Source organism: Castor canadensis, chromosome 15, assembly GCF_047511655.1.
Source record: "Castor canadensis chromosome 15, mCasCan1.hap1v2, whole genome shotgun sequence".
NCBI classification, from domain to species: Eukaryota; Metazoa; Chordata; class Mammalia; order Rodentia; family Castoridae; genus Castor; species Castor canadensis.
Window position 1 is genome coordinate 31484452 of NC_133400.1, and position 27017 is coordinate 31511468.

General features: G+C 37.9%; 1 protein-coding gene across 2 annotated transcripts in view; it reads right to left on the reverse strand.

Annotated features, from left to right (window-relative positions):
• Fto (FTO alpha-ketoglutarate dependent dioxygenase) overlaps positions 1-27017 on the reverse strand; it is a 391597-nt gene that overhangs the window by 182087 nt on the left and 182493 nt on the right. For both annotated transcript variants that reach the window (XM_074055988.1, XM_074055989.1), the window contains exons 5-7: positions 25235-25314; positions 20241-20381; positions 12470-12589 (exon numbers count right to left, since the gene is read on the reverse strand). In XM_074055988.1, coding sequence (XP_073912089.1) covers positions 12470-12589; positions 20241-20381; positions 25235-25314 — 341 coding nt within the window. The remainder of the gene's footprint in view (positions 1-12469; positions 12590-20240; positions 20382-25234; positions 25315-27017) is intronic.

Genomic DNA, 27017 nt, shown 5'->3' on the forward strand with positions numbered 1-27017 from the left:
GAGAAATGACCCAAGCCTTGTATGCACATATGAATAATAAAGCAATAAAAATAAATAAATAAATAATGGGTGGGAAAGAAACTGTTCCATTTTAGCAGTGGAAATGACATTACCACACCTGCTATCCTGAACCAATGCAAATAACTCTTGATCAACACTTTAGCTGGATTTCCAAATACTTTTATGCAAGTACAGGGTCCTCAAAACTGACGCATAGACAAGGAAGGGGACATATCAATTCCTCCAAACCACAATTTCAATAGCAAAAGATAAAATGGAATGCACCTAAGATCCCTAAACAAGGATGAAAAAATTGTAAGTGGTTTGTACGTGGGAAGACCTGCCACTGGTCAAGATCCAAAATTACTAATCTGGTATTCAATTTATGAGAGAGAAAAAATAACAAGTCTTGTAGGAAAATACCTAAGCTCATTTGTGATTCTCACTGTGGAAATGTAGAATGTTGTTTGTTTACTGTGTTCAGGATGCAGATGGCTCTTGAATTAGGATAAATAATAGGACTTGATTCCCAAGTAAAACTATGCAGAAACAAGATTATAAAACTAGTTTTCATTTTACTTTTAGTTGCACATATTTAGTACTTTGTTTGCCACGACATTGATAGCAAGGCAGCCATTAAGGGGGGACTCACTGGGCCTTGCAAAGAAATGCATTAGAAAAAAAAAAAAAAAGTCTTGCTAATCCTTCTCATCTTATCTCTCACTAGTAGACTCACACAAACCAAACTCCATCCATTCTAATTAAGTTTGTGAGCAGAGCTTGTGTTTTCCCACTATGGTATCTCAGCTTCTGCCATCTTTGAATATTCTTCCCCGTCTCATCTATCAAAATCCTTCATATTCCCAAAGGCCTAGGTCAGAATCAGCTTTTCTCTTTTGATTTTTCCTTCCTCTGAATTACTGTCTTGTGCCTTATCAACCTGGGAGACATAAGCCCTTGCTCTTTTTTATGACTTCACACTTATCTGCACAATGTGGAGCAGATGTATGGTGATTAAATAACTGGAATGAAGAGAGAAGACTTGTCTTCTCTTCTGATGTCACTATATTAAAACAGATTTCAAACATAATTATTGTCCAATTATATGTTATCTATCATAAAAATAGCTGAATAGCACGGATTAATAAAAACTAAAATGTAAAAGGGGAAGATTCTGAACACTCAGATTTTAAAGATGGAAACTAAGGGTCTTAACACTTGTCATAAACATGAGAATATTCCATGTTTTTCAGATCAATCAATAAAGGTCAAGTTCCTTTAGAGTTCATATTTGCACTAAAAAATGTAATCAAGGCTATTCCAATCTAGATAGAAAATAACACTGTTTAATTAACACACCTAATAAAGTCATATTCTTTCTCCCATTAAAGGAAAAGCAAATTAAAGACTGCTATGGAAAACTCCCACAGATCACCTTATGCTACTTTTGCCTGGCTATGTGGACACCACCATATTTACTCAGATGCTGTGTCTTGGGGTGAAAGGCAGATAGACCAAACTCTCACTCGGAAGACTTCAGAATCAGGGACAGGCACAAGTGATTTTTCTCCTTCTGCCTCAACAAAGTAGTCGGGGCTGGGGGTGGCTTAGCCTCCAGTGATATTCACATTGAAAACCTTTACAAGGCTTCTGATCCCCAACTACACCTAAGTTGGCTTCTTGTATTCAGCAACAATAGTTCTACTGCTTATAAAATTATGGCCCAACTTTTCTCTTTGTTCTAGCAAAAGACTTCCTGTGAGAAAGCAGTAACCCTTTTAAGCTTTCTAGTACCAAGGTCTCCCCTGGTTTGTGTTCCTCCATCCCCATCCCCCAGAGGAAGAGCTAATCACACCACAAGACATTCCTTGGTTCCAAGCTGCACTGGGGCTCAAGGCCTGGTGAAGAAAGAAAACTGGTCTTATGAACATCCTTTCCTGAGATCTGTCTGAAGTGTAGACAAGCAGCAAAGATGAATATTAATATGCCTTCCATCATCAAAAGCTATTGCATACCCTAAGGATGATAAATATTTTAATCAGTTTTCAGCTTGCCTAGTGGAAGTCAGTTTACTCCTCAGGGATTTCCCTAGTTCTGTGCCCAGAACCTGTCCGGTGCATGCTGCTTTCCCTATATTTTGAAAATTAACAACAAAGTTCAAGCTTTGCTGCACAGTCATTTAATTTTGAAAAAATTTTACTTTATTACATTTTTAAGAAGATATACCTAAAATATGAAGGATGCCAACAAATGAGCCAAAATACCATGACTCTTTTACTCTGGGAAACTAATATCCTACTTATTTCTCTCATTAAAAATAAGATGTCCCACATTTACATAAGTTTTTTGCCATGATTACTCAGTCTTCTCAGCCAGAAATGCCAAAGGCATAAAACAGGACCTGACTCTGTGCCCTCAAACTTATTAAAAAACAAAATAATAATAAGAAGAAGTTAAACATGTTTTAAGGTACTGTTGTGAGGGCTATGTTTCTTTAAAAATATATTTAACCCCAAAATATTCCTGCTAAGCAGGAGATAATGTTTTAGGAAAATATACAGAGTTCAGAAAGTTTTATTAGAGGCCATGCTGACCAACATGGGTGACAGGGACTTCAACACTGACCTCACGTGGTAGTCCTTGTTTTAACACAGGTATGGTGAATACCTGCTGGGTACCAGCCACTGTCCTAGTTGCTAGGAAATCAGTGACTAAAACAGACCATGTTCCTCAGGGGATGGTTCCAGTAGAAGTAGATAATAAACACACAGAGTCTCATGGCAGGTAGTGAGAGTGCTATGGAGCAAGACAGATTAGAGCAAGGCACTCCCACCATGAGGGCCAGCCTAGTCAGAGAGACTCTCTCCAAGGAAGGGACATGAAGTGAGAGAAAGAGCTAAACAAATAAGACAGGGAAGAATTTTCCAGACAGAGGCAAAAGCAAACGCAAAGACCCTGGCAAAAGTATGCCAAGCATGTTCTAAACACAGTAAATCCAGGTGCCAGTGGCTCACTTCTGTAATTCTAGCTACTCAGGAAGCAGAGATCAGGAGGATCACAGTTCAAAGCCAACCTGGGCTGGCTTCATGAGACCCTATCTCAAAAAACTCTATCACAAAAAAATTGGGTTGGTAGAGTGGCTCAAGGCAAAGGCCCTGAATTCAAGCCCCAGTACCACAAAAACAAAACAAAACAAAAAAACACAGTAAAGCATATCACAGAGAAGGGGTGAAAGGGACATGGGTGGGAAGATAGTGTATACACTGATCTTCAGGGCATTAGGCCACTGCAAGCAAGCTGGATTTGATAGGTTGGTAGGTTGGACGAGGGGAGTGAAGTAAAATCACTTGTATTTTAAAGGAACTGTCTGACTGCAGTGGGTATAGTGTAACACAGAAGGGTAGTTAGAAGGATACTTCTATAAACAACGCTGGGGTTTTTACCAAGGTGCTAGCATAGGAGGTGGTGAAGGTGGGTCAGGTCATGAGTATATTTTGAAAATAGAGTTTACCGCATTCATTGATAAGTTGAGAGGACTATGAAGTTTTAGCCTGGGTAACTGGACAGTTCAAATTATTGAACTTTGAGGTGCTATAGGGAAAGATTGGTAGGTTATAGGAATCAAGAACTTAGATTTAGATATGCTAAATCTGAGACACTTACTACTGGATGGCCCACCTTTCCCATCCAATATTCAGGTGCCCTAGGATATGAGACCTGGGTACCAAGAAAATATTAATTTATTATAGGCATTAGCATATCCCAACACTTCCATCATTTAAAACATTCACTGTTAACTGCGTGAAAAAGTTCATGTTATTAAATGAAATACAAAACCTCTTACTCCCCCAACATCTGTTAAAGAACACATGACGAATAATTCTGGGTATTTCAGAAGTCCTCATTTAAATTAATAATAATTAAGTAGTGGGCCCATACATTATCAAGCAACCAACAGCTCTAAAGGTCTTTACAACCAAAGCAGATGTGTTTGAGGTAAAGGAGCCTAATTTTGAATATTGTCTTAATATCCCAAATTTTTATTTGAAGGCTAATTTTGCCAATCAATCAAAATCAGCAGGAGATTATCTGTCTGAGATTTTTATATACATTAAGAAAAAAATTTATAAGTGAGACTATCACAGGAGTTTCAGATGGTCTGAGATCACGCTGAGAAAATGCAAAGAAGTCAATCATAATTTACTTGTTAGGAAAAGATGGAATTAAAATAATCTACAAGCAATTATAGAGATTATTTCAGGACTACAAAAAAATGCAAACACACACAGTATCCTTTAGTCGAAAATAAAGGGTCATTATTTTTCAGAGGTCAATGGGGAGAGAGCAGGATGACGGTTATGTCACTCTTAATGTGTGGAAGAGGCATTTTAGTGTATTCCCAGACCTCTCTGGTAAGTCAATTTTTGGTAGTTGGAGCACATTTCTCCACAGGGACATTTTTGCAAACTATGGAAAGATTCCCAACCCTATCTCTCCAAGTGTTTAACCCACAGTAGATACAAATATTATGGCTACTCAAAAAGCTAAACATTGATCTACCATTTGATCCAGCAATACCACTCTTGGGGATATACCCAAAAGACTGTGACACAGGTTACTCCAGAGGTACCTGCACACCCATGTTTATTGCAGCACTATTCACAATAGCCAAGTTATGGAAACAGCCAAGATGCCCCACCACCGACGAATGGATTAAGAAAATGTGGTATCTATACACAATGGAATTTTATGCAGCCATGAAGAACAAAATGTTATCATTCGCTGGTAAATGGATGGAATTGGAGAACATCATTCTGAGTGAGGTTAGCCTGCCCCAAAAGACCAAAAATCGTTTGTTCTCCCTCATATGTGGACATTAGATCAAGGGCAAACAGAACAAGGGGATTGGACTTTGAGCACATGATAAAAGCGAGAGCACACAAGGGAGGGGTGAGGATAGGTAAGACACCTAAAAAATTAGCATTTGTTGCCCTTAACTCAGAGAAACTAAAGCAGATACCTTAAAAGCGACTGAGGCCAATAGGAGAAGGGGACCAGGAACTAGAGAAAAGGTTAGATCAAAAAGAATTAACCTAGAAGGTAACACACATGCACAGGAAATTAATGTGAGTCAACTCCCTGTATAGCTATCCTTATCTCAACCAGCAAAAACCCTGTTCCTTTCTGTTATTGCTTATACTCTCTCTACAACAAAATTAGAAATAAGGGCAAAATAGTTTCTGCTGGGTATTGAGGGGGTGGGGGGGGATAGGGAGGGGGCGGAGTGGGTGGTAAGGGAGGGGGTGGGGGCAGGGGGGAGAAATGACCCAAGCCTGTATGCACATAGGAATAAAAAAAAAAAAGAGTATTACTGTGCTCCAAACTGCTACGAGTTCCTTTATCTCCTAGACAGAACCCCAGCTTTACAGGCAAGGAAATGTCACTATGGGAGACTCAGTCAAATGACCTCTAAGCAAGGGTTCCTAAATTGAGGACTGTTCATACTGCCTTCTAACATCACATACTGTGATGCCTTGCACATGCATTTTCTATTTAACAAACTTTCTCATGAGGTCATCATAATAATGTTCTTTAGAAGGTAACAGTTTTTGCAACCACTCATTAACCAATTTGGGGAAAAAGAGCTTAAAATCTGGGTAACACTTCAAACGAGCGACACAGCATCCTTTGGAAATCTTGCTTCTCTTTCCAAACTGTAGGCCTGCTGATATTTTTAACAGTACTTCATTCTTCTAGATTTCGATTTGTCTAAGATATTGCAAAGGAATTTTTAATAAGGTAAGTGATAGACTAGAGCTAAATTTAATTACTCTGCCAATCTCTCTCAAATGACCAGAGGAAAGAAGTTACACCTTTGTTTTCTACTGTATCTTTCCCTGGAAAAATGTAAATTCCTGACATCACTGTCTGGCACTGAGTTTCTGAATTCACATGTGAATGCTATGATAGCCTGCTATTCAAAGCAATTCAAAGTAAATTCCAGAAGCCAAAGCTACCATAGCACCCTAGGGAAAAGTGACAGGACTTTTACACCCTTTCTGTTAGTTAATCTGAATTTCAGTGTAGTTAAAAACATTTACAACAGAATTTATCTTTTTTTTTCATTTTTACATATACCATGTGTAAAATATGTGTACACACACACACACACACACACACGTGTATATTTAACTGAGATTGGGAAAATTTAGCCAACACTATGAGATCAAGGGTAAAATACAAACCTTGGTTGCTTATTCTGTTTTTTCTCTGTGCATACTAGCAGAGTTAAGGGAGATGAAAAGGCTTTCACTTAGAATTTCCTAACTCCTGTCAGTTTGTCTCACCATCCTCCACATTTTTAGCCTTGTTCCTGTTGCTCAGAACAGAGGCAGCAGCACAATTCTCTAAACATTCCTAGGATGTACCAGGCACATCCAAGCAGTGGGCACCAGTAAAGCTCCACTCACACAGATCACCGAAGGGTTAAACCAGAAAGTCCTACCCACTGTTTGCTCTGATGTTCCAGGAGATATTGTCACTGGATGTATCCTCAGTAGAATTCTATTCAACACCTCTGTCTTTAAGTACAAAGCTGTAGGCTGTAGCAGCTTTGAGAAACATAAGTATCCTTTTTTCTGCTGCACAGTATCTGTGTGTGAAATTCTCTAAAGGGGTTTAAGTATTTACCCTGAACACTATCAGTTGGTTTCTAAAATTTTCCTTATCCAGTTGCAAAAACGCTTCAAAGAGAATTATAAACACAGTCCTTTGTGCGTCCAATGTGCATTCTGGTTTTAGGCTTAAGCCTGAATTCTCTTGGAATTATAAATGCTTTTTTCCCAAAAAAGACAATATACACAATACTCTTTAAAAATATTTATTACTAAATCTACAGCAACAAAGGGGAAAAAATGGAGAAATCTAAGAGAAATTCAGAAGGCAATCAAAGAAAACAAACCTTGCTAGAAATTCATTGCTAAATTACATGTAAAATCCCCCCTCCACAATATTTTACTTTTAACAGAACAGCATAGCTGTGGGGAATCAGAACAGGCAGGTGGGCAGGGAGGAGAATGGAAAGAACCAACCTTCAGTGAACACTAGGATAATAAAAAATGGGAGCCAAGGAGTTTAAGCTATTATGGCTGAAAGTGACTTTTGTCTTTTTTTCAAAATGTCCAAAACTAAACACAAAGGTCCCAAAACACAGTGTTCCAAAATTTGAATTATTAAGTGCTTATAAATGTTTAACCTGCCTCCAGTCTGTGCTTATCTTGGGCCAGTCTGCATTGTCCCATTCAAAACAGGGAGAAGGAACTTAAATCGTAATTTCAAATCATCAGACATCCTACACTGATCCTAAATTACTACAACATACTTGTTCCTAAATTAGAAATATTAACCCTGAAAAATGGAAGATAGGATTATGTTAACAAGTATAACTTAATGTGGACGTGAAAACTAATACAGAAGGTAAGTGTATGCACATATAGTACATATTATATACAGATGATTTCACCATTAATATGAACCTGAAAATTAGTATTTATATTTTATCATTTTCTTCCTCATACACCTAAAAATCTTTAATCTAGAAGAAAGTTAAAAATGAATTCAGCTAATTGAACTATTATACAAAAGCAAACACAAGTGCACTCAGTGTATATTTCAGTATATGAAGAAGTAACCTTTTCTTATATTCAGTTATAAAGAATTTGATATACAGCAATGTTATGATAGCTTCATTAACCTTGTCAAAAACAAACAAACTGCTCTTTGGTGTGATCATTTCCTAGACTGTGTAACCCACACTAAAGAGGACCCGTCCACAGTGTCAGACAGACTCTTGGAACCAGCTTCCTCAGATGATTTACACAGGCCAAATGACAAGGAAAGAGTCATGACTCGTCTTGTTTTCAAAACTATTACAAGTAACTTGTTAGGGACAACCTTTACATTCTTAAGTACATTTCTTTCTTAAAAGTTTAAAAACAAGAATCTGGTTACATTATTAAATAAAACACCTACTCATTTTCCACATCTCTCTACTCTCCTGTGCCAAATTTTAACATAAATGGGTAGAATTAAATGTAGCCTATAGCTTACCTAACATAATTATACGTTGTGTTTTATACTATTTCAAAAATGGATACATTGAAATAATCCAGTCTTGGCTCCCGTCACTAAAGTCAATAAGGGTTATTAAGGCCAACTGCCACATGAACACATTGCTATGTCAGCTTAAGGATCTATCATGACAGGAAATGCAATTCAAAACACTGAAAATGATCAGGATCTACTTTCTCTTCAAAAAGGAAAAGCAGTGAAAAATGAATGAAGAAATTTCTCTCCACTGTATAAATCATCAGTGCTTTTGAAAATGTTTACTCTGGAAACTATTGGAGAAAATTTCCATTGGATTGTACCAAATAGACTTTTTAAGGTCAAAAGGAAATGAATAAATGCCATCAATTTAGAGGATTTCACACCTAGCATTCTTTTCAGCATCACTTTGAATTTGATAGGGTTAAAACATTTTTATAGGTAAAATAAATGTCAGTTTTGCAAAGAGCGATACCAGACCCTGAGAGACAAATGGCCTATCCATTGAAATCTCTGGCTACAGCAAGACTTTCTCACCTCACAGGAGACTTCAGCTTTTCATATTCCTCTTTACCCAGAAAGCAAAGCTTGTACAGTTTCTTTCAAATGGTAACTCCCTCTTATCCTGAAGAGTCGCCTCATAATACAACAATCTTGGATGGGAGGTGATAGGTTGGTTCAAAAATAAAATAAAATACAGATATTTAAATAGAGTTACAGTGTTATAATACTTCTTGAATGTGGAGCAAAGAAGAGAGGAAAGGCTGGGCTAAATTCCTGGGATGTGAGAAAAGGTTATGTTGCTTTTGACTTAATGGCTCATAAATTCAAGAGGTAATATTCAGGGAAAATGTGATATTTTATCAGAATGTCTTTCAAATCATAAGGTTTAACATTTATATCACAAGAGCATGCACAAAGTAAAACTATCTTCCGGGAGAGAATGGCAAGAATAAACAGTGTGATAAAAAAAACTACTTGCTGGGACATGGAGTGGGCAGTATGGGCTGGGGGAATTTTTGTGACAGGTGACTAAACTTTTTGAAATATGTGGCTGGTTATGACATGTGAGGCAATTACCATTAATGGAAGAAAAGCCAGTTCAAAGATATTTTCCATTCTCCTATATCCTTCTTGGGACTCCACCTCCCAACCACAGAGTGAAAAAAGAATACAAAGATGGAGAGAAATTACAACATAAGTCTCTTTCCTGGTACAAAGGCTGTCAAAGATTGCTTTGCTCATAAGCAAAAGGTGAAAAGTAATGCACATATTACCTGAGGTTTTTTTTTTTTTTTTTGCCAAAAGAGATGGATATTATGTTGCATAACAGACAAAATGTACTGATTAAAGAAATCTTTCCACAACACACACATGATTTAAAAATTCAAGAAAGTATGAAGATAAAAAAGAATCGTTTGTCAAAAATGATAATAATTTTGAGTAATATAGTCCCTGGGAGCAAAGTTAGCACATTCAAAAATGCTGTGTAGATTAGTCTAATTCTATAGAATCCAAATATGCACCAAACACTGCACTTTTTATGTTTAATTGCTGTTGAATTTGTTAACCCACAACTGATTTCCCATGTTATGGAATCTTGGAGATTACAGCTAAATTGAAGCAACAAGGATAATTCTTGACAGTTAATTGTACATTTGTATGCATTTTCCTGAAAGGCTAGCATCATGGGGCTTCAAACTGGCAGCTCAACATTGCCCCCTACTGTTCAGTTGAAAAAATAGGAGATGGGCTGAGAACAGAGTAGGAATCTTACCAGCCACTGTCAGTTTCACCCCAGTACAGCAATACCAGATGGCGCTGCACTAAGAGCCACAGAGCTGCAGACTTTTCCGAAGATTATACATTTCTGTCTCGACCAATAACAAAAATAAATTATTATGACTCTTGTTAAAAACAAAGTCCTTTTAAAAGGCTTGAAACAATGCTTAAATTTAATTTGAAGAACCACCTCTTTTATCTCGCCTAAAGCTTCACTCTGGTGATAATGGGTGTCCTGCTGCACACAGAAGGGACATGAGGCCGTTGACTTCCTGTGGCACACCAAGGAACAGTCCCTCTAACTGATGAGTTACCACCACCAAATATTCATCTTTTAAATGAGTCTACGATGACCATCGCTGGTAAGATCACAATACCAAATATCTGACTTAAAGGCAAACTCCAAACAAAAGTATTTACATTTTTTAAAAAACAAAATTAGTAAATTTCTTCCTTGTTTTCCAACTCTTAATTCACAATTTTGCCAAATTCCAATTTCAGGATCAAGCTAATGACTAAAAATTAAGGCTCAGGAAGGAAAGAGAGTCTAACCTTTTTTTGATTTGGTCATTTTTCAGATAGGCTCACACGTGTTTGCCCATGACTGGACTTGAACCAAGATCCTCCCACCTGTGCCTCCCGCCTACCTGGGATTACAGATGCATTCCACCACATTCAGTTTATTTGTTGGGATGGAAGCTTGCTAATTTTTTGCCTGGCATGGTCTCAAACCTCAACCCTCCCAATCTGTGCCTCTGGAGTAGCTGTGATTATAGACATACACCACCACACTCAGCAAGCAAGCATAGAGATTCTAAGTTCATATATAAATAAACAAAAATCAGAATTACACATTGGGTGGGGGAACCTTCCCTTAAAATGAAGCTGCACACATCCCATAAAAACTAAAAATCATCTACCCAAGCTTAGTTTAGGCAAGCACTCTTCATTACTTCCAAGTCAGTATTGCAGTGCTGAGTTGTACATTGATTCAGGTCTTTGGAGAAATCAATTTTTTGATACTATTAACCACTAACAGAAGGATTATGACATTACTTCTCCAGACACAGACCCATGAAAAGACACGCAGAAAGCAGGGACTTCTGGATTCTGATGCCAACTTTTAAGCAGGGGCCTTTACAGTGCAACTTGATATGTTCAGTATTTTAAAATAGGGTTTAGGATAAGACCTGTGTTGAGTGTTATAATAACAATAAAAAGAGGCAGAAAGACCTTGTGGAGGTGATGGACAGGTTATACTATGGATTAGGATGGCAGTTTCATGGTGCGTACTTATCTCCAAACTCTTCAAGTTGTATACATTAAGTTGTATACACCTTTCTGTATGTCAATCATACCTCAATAAAGCAGTTTTTAAAAATAAAGTAGGGATTAGCGATAGCTACCCATTTCTGCAGATTAGGCCTGTTCCAGCACTGTTCAAATTCTGTGCAGCAGTCTTCTCTCCAGAGTTTAGCAGGCTTTTATCACTTTCCCACTACATTCCAAATTCAACTGTTCAGAGACAGAACAGCAAGGACAAGGACCCTAGAGCCACCCTTCTGAGTTTAAACCCCAGCTCCCCCACCTATTAGCTGCGTGACCTTGGGAAAGTTTAAGTAAGTCCTTTGGGATTCAGTGTCTTTGTAAAAGTAGGAGAAAATCATACCTACTTTATAGGTTATCATAAAAGTTGAATATGTTACAGAGAAAACACAAAAACACTTGGAACCTTCTCTGGTACTTAACAAGTATCATGCAAGCCTTTGCTACTGTTACCGTTATTTAAAGTAAGACTTAATTAGGTGGCTTCAGCTTCTGCTATTTGCTTTGCCTTCTAGTCATGGTGCACTTTCTGCCTCTTAACCTTGTTTTCATGGTTCCCAGAGCCTACTGTTCCTCTCCAAGGTCCCCAAATGGTTTTTGCACATCTGCAGTTTCACAACCATCCCAATTCCAGAGGTCTGAACGTTATACTACCTCCTGTGGACTGGTTCTTTCAAAACCTCTACTATGGGATCTCATTTTAGCTAGTCAATACCTAATGATCTTCACGTCTCTCTCGTTAAGCTGCTAGATCCCAGAGGCTAAGAGCACAAGCTCTGAACAGGCTGCCTGGGCTTCAATCTCTCTCTGCCACTTACTCAGTGACCTTGGGCAAGGCACTTAATTTCTCTGCACTTTGTTTTTCACATCTATAAATTGAAGCTCATAACATGTCTAAATCTCCTAGCATTGTTTTAAGAATTTAAAAAGTTGATGCAGGGAAACTCCTTAGAACAGTGGCTGGTGCACAATAAGTGCCAATGGATTTTAGATAGTGTTGCTACACTGTTCTCATTGCCAGGCCCAGCATACATCTAGCACAGTGCCTGCTATGTACAACATACTACATAAATATTTATTGAGCTGAATTGAGGTTGTACTGACAGAATTCTGGCCGTTCCTACTACCTTACCAAGAAAAACCTAATGCGGTAATTTGGAATAATTATGCATACATTTGCCTATAAAAATTAGGCATCTGAGGGTTTTTCAGCACAGCATCACAGAAAGCACAGTGCCAGACCTCATGTACTTACCACACCCTCCATCTTCTTCCACAGCCCCTCCAGTTGAGTCATGGGTTCACACCACCAATCCGTGCACTTTCTGTATCTATTGCCTTGAAACCAAAACTGTCTCAGCCATTCAAACTCAACCTGTGGACCAGAACAAGAAGATAGTGGTTATAATGTCCTTGTGAGGGACGAGCAAGGCAATGACTTCTTAGTCAGCGTACCTCTGGTAATTCAATAACCATCGGATGAGGAAAGGTGAGAAAAGCTTGGCCCCAGCAGTGCCCAGTCTAACTTGGCATCTCCAGAGCATTTATTTCTACCAAGCCAAGAAAAGAGAACTCTTAAAGCTAAGGTCCTCTTAGAAAGACAACACACCTCAGTCCAGGGAGGAGGTCTCAACCACATTTATTTGTTAGATATAAGGAAACCCTAAGTCAATAAACAATAAATACTGAGATCCCACAGTATAAGCAGCCTGCACTGGCTATGATGGAAAGACATAATTAAATGAAATATGTTTTTTATTAAACATCTTCATTAAAGGCTGATATGAAAAGCAAGAGAGCCACATATCAGGAGTATTGATCACAAATGCCTTACATTTAAAATGAAGAATTTACCCATAGGCCAGGATGAACTGGTGAACATCTTACCCATATAACCAATTTTATATAACATAAAATTAATTATACAGGAATGCAATCTACCCACAAAGCCATTCAAATAGTCACTTGTCAATTCAATAAGGACTAAGGCAATAAGTGCAGAGTAGCAAAGTTAACAGTGATTCATACTCCTTCCTATGAACCTACTACAGTAAATTTCTATAGTTTGCCACCTTGGAATTCCTCCTTCTACTCTAGCAATGCTTGAGTACTTGATAACCCAGCAACATCTCTTCCTCAGGCTCAGTCCATGTAGTCTAGGTATAGCTATAGCTTCAACTCTAGTTTAGAACTGACAGCCCAGGTCTAAGCCAATCAGTCCGTCATATTTCTCTAGGAAATATGGATTAAGGTTAGTAGGAATATATTTAGTCAGAGTAGGTCTTAAAACTGTCAGAAGATACAAGAAGAAGACTCTGTAACGATTTTGCCATCAAATGAGAGGAATGGAACCAAAAGAGTAGGAGGTAACTGTAAGATGGAAAGCTAAAAACTAGATCCTAGTGACTTCAACTGACTCTTGATCAAGCTATTTCTGAAACTGTTTTTACTTAAACCAATTCAGGTTCTGTTTTCCAATGCTTTGCAACTGAAATAATCCCAACACATATAGATGAGAAGCTGAACAGAACTTTAGGACCTTAAGAAATTGCTTCTTATCTATTTTCCAACTCTTCTATCACTTGTCTTTAACTTGAAAGTCAAATTTTACCATCAAAGAATAACACCATTGAGAGATAATAAGAACAGGGACTATGGCTTTGTATTTATGACTGTTTATCTACTGCAAATAAAATATCTGGCAAGTATGAGACAATCAATAAATATTGGCGGAATAAACTAATGAAAAAAAATAAGAGTAACACCATTATCCTAAAAACTCTATTTACCTTTGCCCTCAAAAAAATGTACAGCAATCACAGTTTCATTCTGGGCTTTCTGCTTTTGCTTAGGTGATCATGTTGCATATACAGACGCTGAGCTATGATAATTGTCACCTGTTACTACAAAGAATTTTTTTGTGTGTTTATCCATATTGAACTTTCATGAAGCAAACAAAGACAACTTGCAAAGATTTAACAATGATGAAAATGGTTCAAAAAAGAGACCCAAGAATACCAAGTCATATGAAAAGGTTTCAGTTTACATTAACTAAATGTTTGTTTGATATGTAGAACTGATTTCGGTTAAAGCTGTTTAAATAAAACAAAATAATACAAAAAGGAACATAAATAATATTAAGACAACAGTTGGTAAGCATTATCTGTGGTATTAAAAGGCAGAAGTAAGTAGATAAACTTCAGTAGTTTAAAAAGAAAACGTATGTAGAGAAGATACAGGTTTAACAAAATATTTACTGTAAGAAAAAATGTACTATTTTCAATGGATTTCACATGAAATATGGTCACACTGTCATCAAAGCATCAAGTTGGGCATAGAGGAAAAAGGTTCCAAAGGTTTTCCAACCTTTATGCTGACTATTTCCACTGAAGAGGACAAAAGACCTTGGTGACCATGGTATCCCAGGAAATAAACAGATTATCATACGTAGTATATACCTGTAAGGGTACACTAGTGTCTAGATTTCAGTGAATTAAAACTTGTGGGCAAGGAGAAGAATATATCAGGGGACTGCGTCATTGGACAAGAGAGCAAAGACAAATGTTCTATACATTTTAATAAATAATATCTTCATCTTCCTCCTCAGGTGTTTGAGGCAGACAGTGTCATAGTTAAGAATACAGGTTCTGTGCCAGGCTTGGTGGCTTATTCCTGTAATCCCAGCTATTCAGGAGGAGGAGGAAGAAGAAGGATAGTGAGTTTGAGGTGAGACACAAAAGAGCTGGGGGTGTAGCTCAACTGGTAGAGCACTTGCCTAGCATGCATGAGGCCCTGGGTTCAATAAGGGTTCTGGAGCTAGTTCAAAACTGGGCTCCACTACAGAATAGCTATAACACCTGTAAAATAGAGATAATTACAGAATGACCACACAGGTTTGTGGTGAGGATTAATAGATTACAATGAAGTGCCTACAAGGTAAGGTATTTGCTAGATGTGAAGAATACAAACTAAACAAGACCACACTCAAAACTTACTGTCCATAAGCACGTCACTCTTATGAGATTTTCTAAGCAGGGCAAGTTTTAATTCCCATGTCAGCTCACACCCACGTCTTTCCATTGCCAGTCAGCAAAGTTCAACACTGAGGACCTAATCCCAAGATAGTATTATTCACGGACTGAATTTTTGCCAATGAGATACAATCTTTGTGGACATCAAATTTCTTGGCATGCATTTTATTCAACTCCATGACCTTTCTTATTCACTTCAATGTTGAAGGTAAAAAAAAAAAAATTACAGGATTTTAATCAAACACTGCTCTCCCTAGTTCCCCCACTGCCAAGAGAAGTAGTGGCTCTTTTCTAAAAACAAGAAAGAAAAAAATATTTCCAGCTGGTTGATTCAGAGTTTGAATTTAAAAAAATTGTTTTTCTCAATAAACTCTAGGGATAGGAAAATTGCACAGTGGACTTTGCACAAAGACCAAAGGGATCAGGATTCAGAACACAATTGCAGCCTTACTACTTGCTTCTTTTTTTTTTTTTCAAAAAAAAGAAAAAAAATCAAAGCCTAACTATACTGAGAGACTGAGAAAGTTCTCATGACAGGACAAGATCTTCATCCCTTTTCCACAGTACAGCCCCCTACAAGGAGGCTCACAGCCAACAGAGCAGAAAGAAGAGATAAGCCGTCAGGAAGGCAAATGCAGTCTTGGAGGCCAAGGAACATTCAACAGGTAACGCAGGTCCCTGAAGACAAGAATAGGAGATAACATGGAGGGACTCTCTGGAGGTTCTCTCAGAGTCTTCTTTATGCTTATTACCCAAACTCCCTGATTTCCACTTAATGAAATTCTCCATTATCCAATCTTTTGAGCAGTTCCAACACAAAGGGAATTAAAGCCCACAGGCATCAGAAAGCATACTGACGGCCCAGAGGCCCTGAAGGATCTTCAAGGACCTTCTGCATCTTCAGAGAAAAATGAAAACATGTTCACAGTACTAGTTTTAAGGTCACAGCTGTGACCCAGAAAACTGTCTCTGAACCCTCTTTCCTGTATCTACCTTTTCATGAAATTGTCAAAAAAGATCATCCAAGAAGAAATTTTCTCCCAGAAATACCAAGAGATTGTTTGAAGGGAAAGGAAAAAAAGAGGACCCATCCACCTGCCTGAACCCCAGCTACTGGGCACTTGGACAATGGGGGCAAAGCTGAAAGAATCCAAAGTCATCTTTCTAAGACACTGTATTACCATATAGCTGTAAATTATCTCCATTACTCCTACCAACAAACAAATGTCACCTTTTTTCTTTGGCCACATTTGTTTAGGCACTTGATTTGGTCCCAGGTCAGCCATGCAGTTCCCTCATGAGATATGTGAACATGTCCCATGGTATGAATGACTCACTGCAGTAACTAAAAACAGTTATTTCACTGAGAAAGAGAACAGACCAAGTATCAATGCTAAAGGTCCAGTTTCCACAGAGATAAACTATGAAGACCCTTTCATAGCGGCTGTAAAGAAGATGCAGGTCAGACTGGAAAAAACTGAGAACAAACAATGACATCAAATTGTATCTTCTCCACACTTCTCCATTTTTAAGAAAGAAAATATGGTTTAAAAGCACACAGAAGATTCTGATTATTCATGCATAGAAATCTTTCCTAACCACTTTAAATTTGGAAAAAAGTATCTAAAATGTACTCAGTTCCTATGCCTAAAATCTTCACATTGCTTCATTAGAAGCCATCCTAGACAAGAACAAGCCCACTCCTAACCCAGACAGCCTGAGCGCTTACTGCATTTATAACCAAGGGCTTCATTTTGCATTTAGTCTAGTAAAATCATGTGGCTTTGATGAAACAGAAAATCAAACGACAAGAAACTGTGGTAACTACTAGGGACATCTGTACTTTCTTTTCACAATATAACACAGTACACATCTGTACAGCAAAAGAACAGTATCTGACGATTTGCCCTGATGTGTGGAATTAATCCTAAAGTAAGGAGATGACCCTGAAGAATCAAAAATGGGGAAGTGGTAGCAAAGACTGGTACACATGCTATTTAGATTCAAGATCTCTGTCTACTCAACCCCAGGCTAACCTCAAAGGCTTCTGATATATCTCTGCCCCACCTCCCTATCATATACAATGTCAAAAGCAGCCAACCACTTTCTGAAGCAGATGGATTCCAAAGACAATATTCTACTGTTCATCTAACAGTGTGATTTTTACAGATTTTCCCTGTCTGTTGATGGTAATAAAACATCATTCATAGAAGATCAGACAGGACAGCAAAACAAAATAGCCACAAGCAGTTGTTAAAGACAGCACCCAACTTGCTTACCTGACTCCTAAAAGTGTGCGTTTTTTATAGAAGGAAATAACTAAATCTCCGTATTATAATTTCTACAAGTATGGAGGACATAACTTTGCTCCCAAGTGAAACTCAGTAGTTCATCAAGCCCATAAATGCACGTCCTTACTGCAGTTCTGGCCATCATCAATGGCTGAGAAAGTAGGACACTTATTAGGCACCATGAAGGAAAGAAAATCAGTCTTGGGTTCAGCTTTAGCATCAGAGGTGGTTATTATGCCCCCTGTAGACACAATTTCTTTGCCTTTGGTTCTGGAGATTATGCTTCATAAAGTCTGGAGCAGTTCACAAGATATTAAATATCACTTCAAAGATATTATAAAGATACTATGTCACTGTGGGTACATTGTTTCTCCTCTGCTCAAAACTCATCAATGGCTCCCTATTTCTCTCATAATAAAAACAAAAGTCACTGTCTTTATTCTATTTTAATTTTATGGGAGCCTCTGAAATTTATACAATCTGTCAGTCCCATTCTTCTGATTCTACCTCTCTGACTTCATCTGCTACAACTGGCAGTCTCATTCCCTCCACTCAGACTGTCCCTGAATTGTTCTATGAGCACCAGGTATTCTCTACCTCATGGCCTTTGCAGTTGTTCTTTCTTCTGCTAGAAATGCTCTTCCCAGATATCCATACCACTCACTTCCTTGTATTTTCCAAGTCTCTACTCAAAGGATCTTTTCAATAGGGATGCTTTCTATTCACTATCACCATGACCATGCTCTATTTTGACTTTTGTTTGTTTTCTTTTCCTGCTGCACTCAGCAACTTCTAGCATTCTATTAAATTTCCCAATGCATTATGTTCATTATTTAACATCATCTCCCTGTACTGGAATGTCTTTTTTCTTTACTGATATATGCTAGGATAACCAGAAAAGTGCTTGGCACATGCTCAGTAGTTGAATGGATGAATGAAAATATTGTATTCCCAATTCTCCACCAATACTTCTGATTATATTAAAGAGAAGTCTCAGAACAGTGGCAACTTTTAAAAATTCTCTACTATTTACTAATTTTACTTTTTTTCTTTTAAGTTCTTTGAGGTATAATTTACACATAATAAAATTAATTCATTTGCACTGTAGAAATCCACAATTTAAAAAATTTATGAAGTTTTCAACCATTTCCACTAACCTCCCCTCTTAACATGAAGAAAAGAGACTGCAGGCCCAGGATCTTCTCTGGGCTTGGGGATCTCCTGGAATGTAACAAGACTGCTCAGTTTTCATTGCTTATATTTTCTTGCTTACTCTTGCTTTTGGTTGGTCAGACTAGATTTCCACTTAAAGCAGCAATATAAAGTTAGTTTAAAGAAAAATGTTAAATAGTTAACAATACGCATAGTTTAGAGATAAAGCAAAAATCGAAAGGGTATAAACCAGAATAGTAAAGTTGGGAAATGCATTAATCATATGATCTAGACCTGCTGCTCTTGCAGACTGCAGAAATGCAATTAATTTAAAAAATAAAAGCCAGGGAATTGTCACTTGCCCCTAGCCTACCCTCAGTGCTTGGTGGTATTCTTCCTGAGTCTCTTGTGTTTCTACCTGTCTTCTAGCAAGGTACTGACTACCCTGCATTTCAGAGGCTCACTGCAGGGGTGCTCCTATAGCTTTGGAAGACAGACAGGTCCTCCCTCCACAACAGAAGGCAGGTTTGCTTACGCACTTGGAAGATCAGACAGTGACTTCCTCTAGAGCCAAGGCCAGGCATACTTGCTACCATTAGGAAAGAGCTGGGTTCCCTTAATTCAAGGTTCCTCTCCTATAATATAGCCTTCCTAGTGCATTGCCCTGTGGAAACAAAGACTTGGAGAATAGAATGCTGACATCTGAATGTTTGTGCCCCCACCCCCACCCCCACAAACTCCTGTGCTGAAATCCTAACTCCCAAAATGACAGCATTAAGAGGTGGAGCCTTTGGGCCTTCAGGAGGTAATCGATCATGAAGGCAGAAACCTCATGAATAGAATTATGGTATTAGTGCACTTTGGGGGAGAGGAGTACTGGAATTTGAACTCAGGGTGTCAAATGTTCTACCACTTGATCCATATGCCCTGGTCCTCTAGTTTTTTGTTTGTTTTTCAGATAGGCTCTTGAGTTAACTTTTTTGGAGCTGACCTGGGACTGCAACCCTCCTATGTCTATTTTCTGAGCAACTGGGGCCCACAAGCATGCTCAACTTGTTGTAGTTAGTGTCTCCTTAACTCTTTGCCCAGACTGGCCTCAAATCATGATCCTCCTGTCTCTGTCTTCCAAGTAGTTATGATTATAGGCTTGCATCTCCATGCCTAGCCCAACTGAGTACACTTTTAATTCCACCACGTAAAGACATAGTGAGGAGGTGCCATCTATGAGTCCGGAAACACATTCTCACCAGACACCAAAACTGCCAGTACCTTGATCTTGGATTTCCCAGTCTCCAGAACTGGAAAGAGAAATTCCTATTGTTTAGAAACTATCCAGTCTATCAAATATTGTTACAGCAGCTCCAACAGACTGAGACAGAAAGTTAGCACCAATATGCTGACACTCCAGTTACTACCATTGTTGTAATAACCTGTCTTTCACCTCTGACTTAGGAGTCTCATGTCTTACTCTAGCAAGAAACTAGCAGATTAACTTGTCAGCTTGCAAACAGGGTAGAATCTCAGACTCTTCACTGTTCTGGAAAGTCCTCACCTCATTGTGAATTTCTTCTCCTTGTTTCAAAACTGCAGGCTCGAAGGATTTCAAAGAAACATCTCCGTTGTCATCATCACGGACATTCTGCAGAGCCAGCTGGCAGCGCTGTAAAATATAATCCAAGGTTCCCGTCGAGCACTGCCAAGACAAAACCAGCAATTAAGATTATGAGTGAAATCCAAATTTACCATGCCACTCTTCCTAGTACTAGTCACAGTTGTCTCTTTCTCATGAGTTCATTTGTCTCAGCACAGCCCATATTCCTTATCTGAAGAATTACTAGTGTGGCCTACTCACTGGATTCTGTGCTGCCAGCCTGGCCTCACCTATGCCACTCAGCCTGCTGGTTTTCATTTATGATGTGGGCATCCTCATCTAACTAAACAGTAGACACTCTGAAGCTAAGACCCTCTTTATGTACATGTACACATACAAATATATGCTGTTTTTATCTACTTATACTATAGCATCCAGAACTGAGTCCTAAATGAGAAGTGCAGTGATTGCTAGATAAAGACTTAGTGAACAAAGAATCAACTCTGCTCTTATCACAGTGTCATGAACGTCACCATGGCAAAGTCAGCCAGGCCAGAACTTGTTCAGAAACACACAAAATAGAACAATAATGGCAAGGGGGACAGGGGATTAAGGTTATAAATACAAGGCCAAGAACTTATTTTTCCCTTTGCTAAAAAAGCAAACACTAGGCAGTCATAGTGCTGGGCAGAAAAGATTCTTCCACTATAATGGCTCAGGTCCTCAAAGCATGTTAAGAAGCAAAGCTTAGCACTTGGGAACTAGCAAGGACACAGATAACTACCTCATCCCTCTCTGTAGGAACGAAATAGAAGTCAAGTGGAAAAACTCCTTTGAGTGATCATGTCAGAACAGAGGAGGATGCAGATGGAACATGTGTTATATACATCAAAGAACAACAAGAATTTGATAATATTGGTTGCCTCTGAAAAGGGGAGCTAGTTGGCTTGAGCAAAAAGACACCAAGTATATAACCTTAGGTAATTTTTCAACTTTGAACCATCTGAGTCTCAAAAAATAATTCTGCATAAAATTTAAATTTAAAATGATATTCTGTGTTGAATTTCAATACAACTAGAAATGGGAGTAAAATCAAACAAAGGTCAACAGTCAACAGACAAAACCTACTCATGTGCAACCAAAAATACTCAATAGATTTCTTCTCTGATCAACTAAAATGAATTTCAGACAATCCGTTTCTGAATAGGCAGAACTGAAAGTCACTTTGCTTGGCAGAGTAAGTCATATAATGTTAATACTGTAAGAAGAAGACATTTCTGAAATAGGTGGGATTTAAAAATTGTATGAATTCTTTTCCACTCTATGAAGAAAACAATGCAACTTTGGTGTTGGGGACAAAAACTTTTCCTCTATTATTAGAAACAACAATATAAGCTGAATTTAAAAATTTTAAATTATATAAGAACATAATCCTGCCACCTTAACCTAATTTTATTTTTACTGTGATTCTTTGTCCACATACAGTTGTAATTAGTGCAGACATATTGATATAAATGTCACTGTAACTGTTTATACGTAAGTATTCAAAGCTACCATTTTCAATATTGCTAGGTAAGGTGTGCTTCCTCTGATCACATGCTATAACAGCATGAAGGGTATGCTCAACTTTTCACTATTACTGATCATGCTGGAAAAGTCTTTTTTATCAACGTCATTCCATTGAATTACTTCATAAGTGTGACTGCTAAAAATAATGTTATAAAATTAAAAGTACGAGTATTTTATGGTGCTTTATACACTTTGCCATATAACATTCCAAAAAGTAAACCAATCTGAAAAACTACCAGAGGTGTAGAATATAACAGTTTCAAGGTAACTTTATCAGAACTACATACTACAATTTTTTTTTTTTACTTTCAGTAGGAATATTTTGGTAGAAATAAAGTTACTTTAAAAGCAACTTTAAAAAATAAATGTTTTAATTTTTTAAAAAATACATTAAAAAATTTTAAACTCAAAACCTGTTAATATAGGATAATCTATTAGAAAGGTCAGAACACTTTTTCTTAAAAGGCTATATAATAAATATTTTAACATTGTAGATCACAGGGTTTGTGTTATAACACTAAACTCTGCTACTGTAGCTCCAAGGCAACAAAAAATAATATGTAAACAAATGAGTGTGGCCATGTTCCAATAAAACTTTATTTATAGGCCAGGTGTGTTGGCGCATGCCTGTAACCCCAGCTACTTAGGATGTGGAGATCAGGAAGACCATAGTTTGAGGAAAGCCAGGGCAAAAAGTCAGCAAGTCTTCATCAGAACAAAACAAGCAGGACATGGTGGCATGAGCATGTCATTCTAGTTATACAGGAGGCAGAGATGGGAGGATTGAGGTCCAAGACCAGTCCGGGCATAAAGCACAAAATCCTATTCAAAAAAAGAACCAAAGCAAAAATGGCTGGGAGCATGACTCAACTAGTAGCATGCCTGCCTAACAAGATGAAGGCCCTGCATTCAAATCCTAGTACTTAAGAAAAAACATGTACAAAAAACACATTTTATTTACAAAAGCAGCCAACTGGCCCATCATTCGTTTGTTCATTCTTAACTTTCCTCTCTTCATTTCAGTCAGTCAGTAACCAAGTCTCACACCATGTCTCCTACATCATTCATGGAATTTCTTCTCCTTTCCCGTGCCTATTACCATAGTTCGGACCTGACAGGTTTAAGTGATATCCCCATCACTTTCACCTTCCTAAAGTTATCTCCATTACATCAATAAATGTAGTCAAGTGCATACAACTGTCAAGCAACTTAAACTCAAATACTGAATCTGATACCCAAGACTTTTTTCAGTTGGTCCCACACAGGAGTCAGCTATACCTGTCAACTGTCCCTTTGGTACTCTGGAATGCACTCAAGCTACAGCCACTTAATATTAGTATACTCATCCCTTCCCAATCATAAGATCCCACCTTTATGCTGTTTTATATCATTTGCTGTCCTAAAACCCTCTCATGCCTGCACATTCAATACCTATATTTTACCTGTCCTAGCGGCTTCTACAAACTTTATTTTCTCCATGTCACTTTATTCTGCACTATATATACTCTAAGTCTGCAAGCATCTTTTTGGGTTTTTTTGAGACAGTCTTGCTAGGTATCCAAGACTGGCCTTGAATTCATGACCATCCTACCTCAGCCTCCTGAGTGCTTGGATTGCAGGTGTGTGCTACCACTCATGGGTTGTGAACACCTCAAAGACAAAAAATATGTCAACCATTCATGTTCATAAGTGCCTGGAAGAACAGCTTAAACACCAGATGGTTCAACAAAAGTTTGTAGAATGGATGAATGGACTGAAACCCCTTCTTCTAAATAGCAATTTCAACGAACAGCAATTCTGACAATGAAGACCTGCTGATGATCCACACAAAGAGCTTTTGCTGTCCCTATTTCCTATTAATTTTTATCAGAATTAAATGAAAAGATGTTAGTAGTAATTTAATAGTAGTATTAGTGGCTAACATTCTTTGAAGGTATACCAATCATTGTTTAAAAGACTCACATGCATTAACTGATTTAATCTTCATTAAGAACCACATGAATTAGGCATAACTATTATCCCTATCAAACATATTTTCCCAACCTTTTTATTCATCATTGTGTATAAGCTCTCTGAACACAGCACTAATGAGCTTGTATACTCTTCCAGGTTTGATGAGGAAAGACATCCTTCCTCCCTCGCTTTCATCTTCGCTTTTTCACTCTCTCCCTCCCTCCTTTCCTTCTGTGCAGAATTTACTGAGAATTAGCAACAAATGCCAATAACTTTACCTTCTCCAAGAAGCATAACCCTAATGATCTAATACAATTATTTTTCTGTTTATTTGCTTAATATTTGTCTCCCCAAGTAAAATGTATGTTCAACAAAGACATGGACACAATAGCCATATTGATGTTATGGAGTGCCAGACATATGACAAACACTGAAGAATTAAAAGAATGAGTGAATGGAAAAAAGAGAGAGCAGAGAGTGGAGAAGGGAATGCTTGATGGATTATAGGCATTTGGGAAACAGTCATTCATGCCTTTTCTGCCACACAGCAACATGGCCAGTCTACCAGAAAAGCTATTTAATTGTCAGAAGACATAGCCACTGCCTCACAGACTCACAAAGACTCAGGACCGGAAGGGCCTGTACTTGTGCTCCTCTGCCACTTTGTTGTATCCCTTCTGTCCAACATTCTCACATGTATCCCCTGTGGTTCCCTGAAGAGTCAAGCTATGTATCAAGGCATAGACAACACTCCTGAGTAGGAATTCAATTTATAACCTTTCTGTGGTTATTCCCAGCCTCTCTGGACCCTAGGGTTCTACATAGTAACTGCTATGGGTTTTCCTCATTTCTTAACTTTCCATTTTGAACTAGTCTGCTAGATCAACTGACCAACAGTCATTGCCAAGTGATAGCAGACTTTAGCAATAATGACTGGGCTATGAACACAATGGAAAGCTCAGAAAGTCCTTGATACCACTGTAAGCTGCTCCTAAATTTACATTCATCTGCCTAAAACTCTGACCAAAAATGAAGGGAAATGTTAATTGTCAACCATCTAAATCCAGCCACAGCAAGCACACGCATAAGCACTCAAATTTACCTCATTTCCTCTAGCCATATCCTGCTCTTGACCTTGACAGATAGAACCATCCAAAACTTTAAAACTAGCAATATCTACCAATGGCATTTACTTTCTACAAGAAACATAACCAAAAAGAAGCAAAATATACTTATCTTATTCTGTAAATACACTCTAAAACTGCATCCAATACAATCCAAAGCTAAAAAAGCAAGTAAATGGAGACTAAAGTCAATTTAGATGGAAGCAATTTTCCTATCAAGTACTTGTCCAAAGCTCCATGATAAATTGCTCATTCAACCACTTCTGTCACATCAAATTAAGTGTGAATCACATTTTTGTTTACACTTACCTCTGCCACTCGGTGGGTAGAACTAAACCGAGGTTGTGAACCAGCCAAAACACAGTGTTGGTGGGTGGCATTTAGATCATCTACAGGAAAAATAGCAATTTTTAGAAAAATACATTTATTAATCATTTATACTATCTAATAGTTAACTAAAACACAGAGTCACAGTAAACATTATTCAACAATAACCAAGTAGTTAAGACTTACCTTATATTCTGCAAATTATTCCTTATAAGTAGAATGAATACATATAATGTGTACGTACATATGTATACTTTATATGTATGAATGAATATATATAATGAATACATAAAATGATAGATGTATATATGCAAATATGTATGAAATGACCAGAACTATCCTCAACAAACACAATATATGCCCCCCTTTTTATATGTGTTCTTATGATGCCCACTACAGAGTTGATTATTAACAGATTAAACTTCTTTTTTCTTTCACATGGCATATCTATTTCTAGTCATGTCTTTAGATGAAGCCAGAATTCTTTTCTATTATTTGGAAATAATATCCCTTTTATCTGAAATCTTTCTCTTTCTTTCTATAATCAAAATCTCAATTTTGCCCTAACAATTTTCCAGGTAACAAATCAACCAACTTGGCCTGCTGAATGTTTGGCTCTCAGAACATAAGTTATGATACAAGAATGGAGTAAGTGGTGAATTCAGTGGAGGAAGAATATTCCTAAAGCCACAAGAGTTGAGAGAAAAATCAATGGTCAAGTTGTTATGCACTCTCAGTTAGGCTATACCCAAGGTAAAATCTGTAGCTCTTCTGCTTAATACATTACTTCCTCCGTTATGAAGAAGCAAGGTGAATAGCATGTCCCTCAGCAACACATGATTTCTTATTTGGCCTCTTACCTAGATACCGAGGAAGATAATGACTTCAAGTAAGAGGCAGAGGCCACCAGACCCCAATACGTCAACAAAACCAATGGAAAATATTACCTTTGAACAGAGAGGAAATGCACAATGACAACTGACAATAACAAGGCTTACCCTCTGCCTTAAATAACTATGAAACAACAACAAAAAAAATATGATTCAAGGTATCTAACACTGGAAACCAGAGCAAAATATGATCCCAGGAAAAGACAACACAGAAACAACAACTGCCCTAATTTACTGCCTAGACATGGTTTCAAAGCCAAGAATATGGAAAGTGAAGTTAGTTGAAGAGACAAGATGTTAGAGTTTAGGAATGCCAAGGCAGCAAGATTTGAAAGGCAGAATACTGGAGTAGAAGAATTTGCACAAAAAGAGGATAACCAGAGATCTGCAGAAGGGTTAATTCTCTGGGTAAGCACTGATCTGTGCACATGTCAAGGAAAATTCCCAAGGGCCAAAAGAGAAGCACCAGAAAACAGAAAGCTGATCAAATCCCAGACTTCACAACTGACCAGAAATAGTATGTGTTCCCAGGAGCTAGAATGTTCCTACTATAAGAAAAAGCATCATCGTAGAATGATGCTAAACTGGTACAAAATTAAAGACTGCTCTAAAATCATCTAACAAAGGATAAAACTAAGCCTCAAATGAATCCAACTTATTCAAGTAATTTAGTTTATTCGTTAGGGCAAAATACAACAATATTAAAAAAGAATATAACAGGAGATTACGGGCGATTCCAAGATGGCGGCTGAAGGGAGGAAGCAGAAAGCATGCCTCCTATACTGAAATCTTGGAGAGATGCGGGAGACAGACTTCGAAGGCAAAATCACTGAGAAGAGACAAAACTGTGACCCCCTCCACAACTCCAGCCGGCG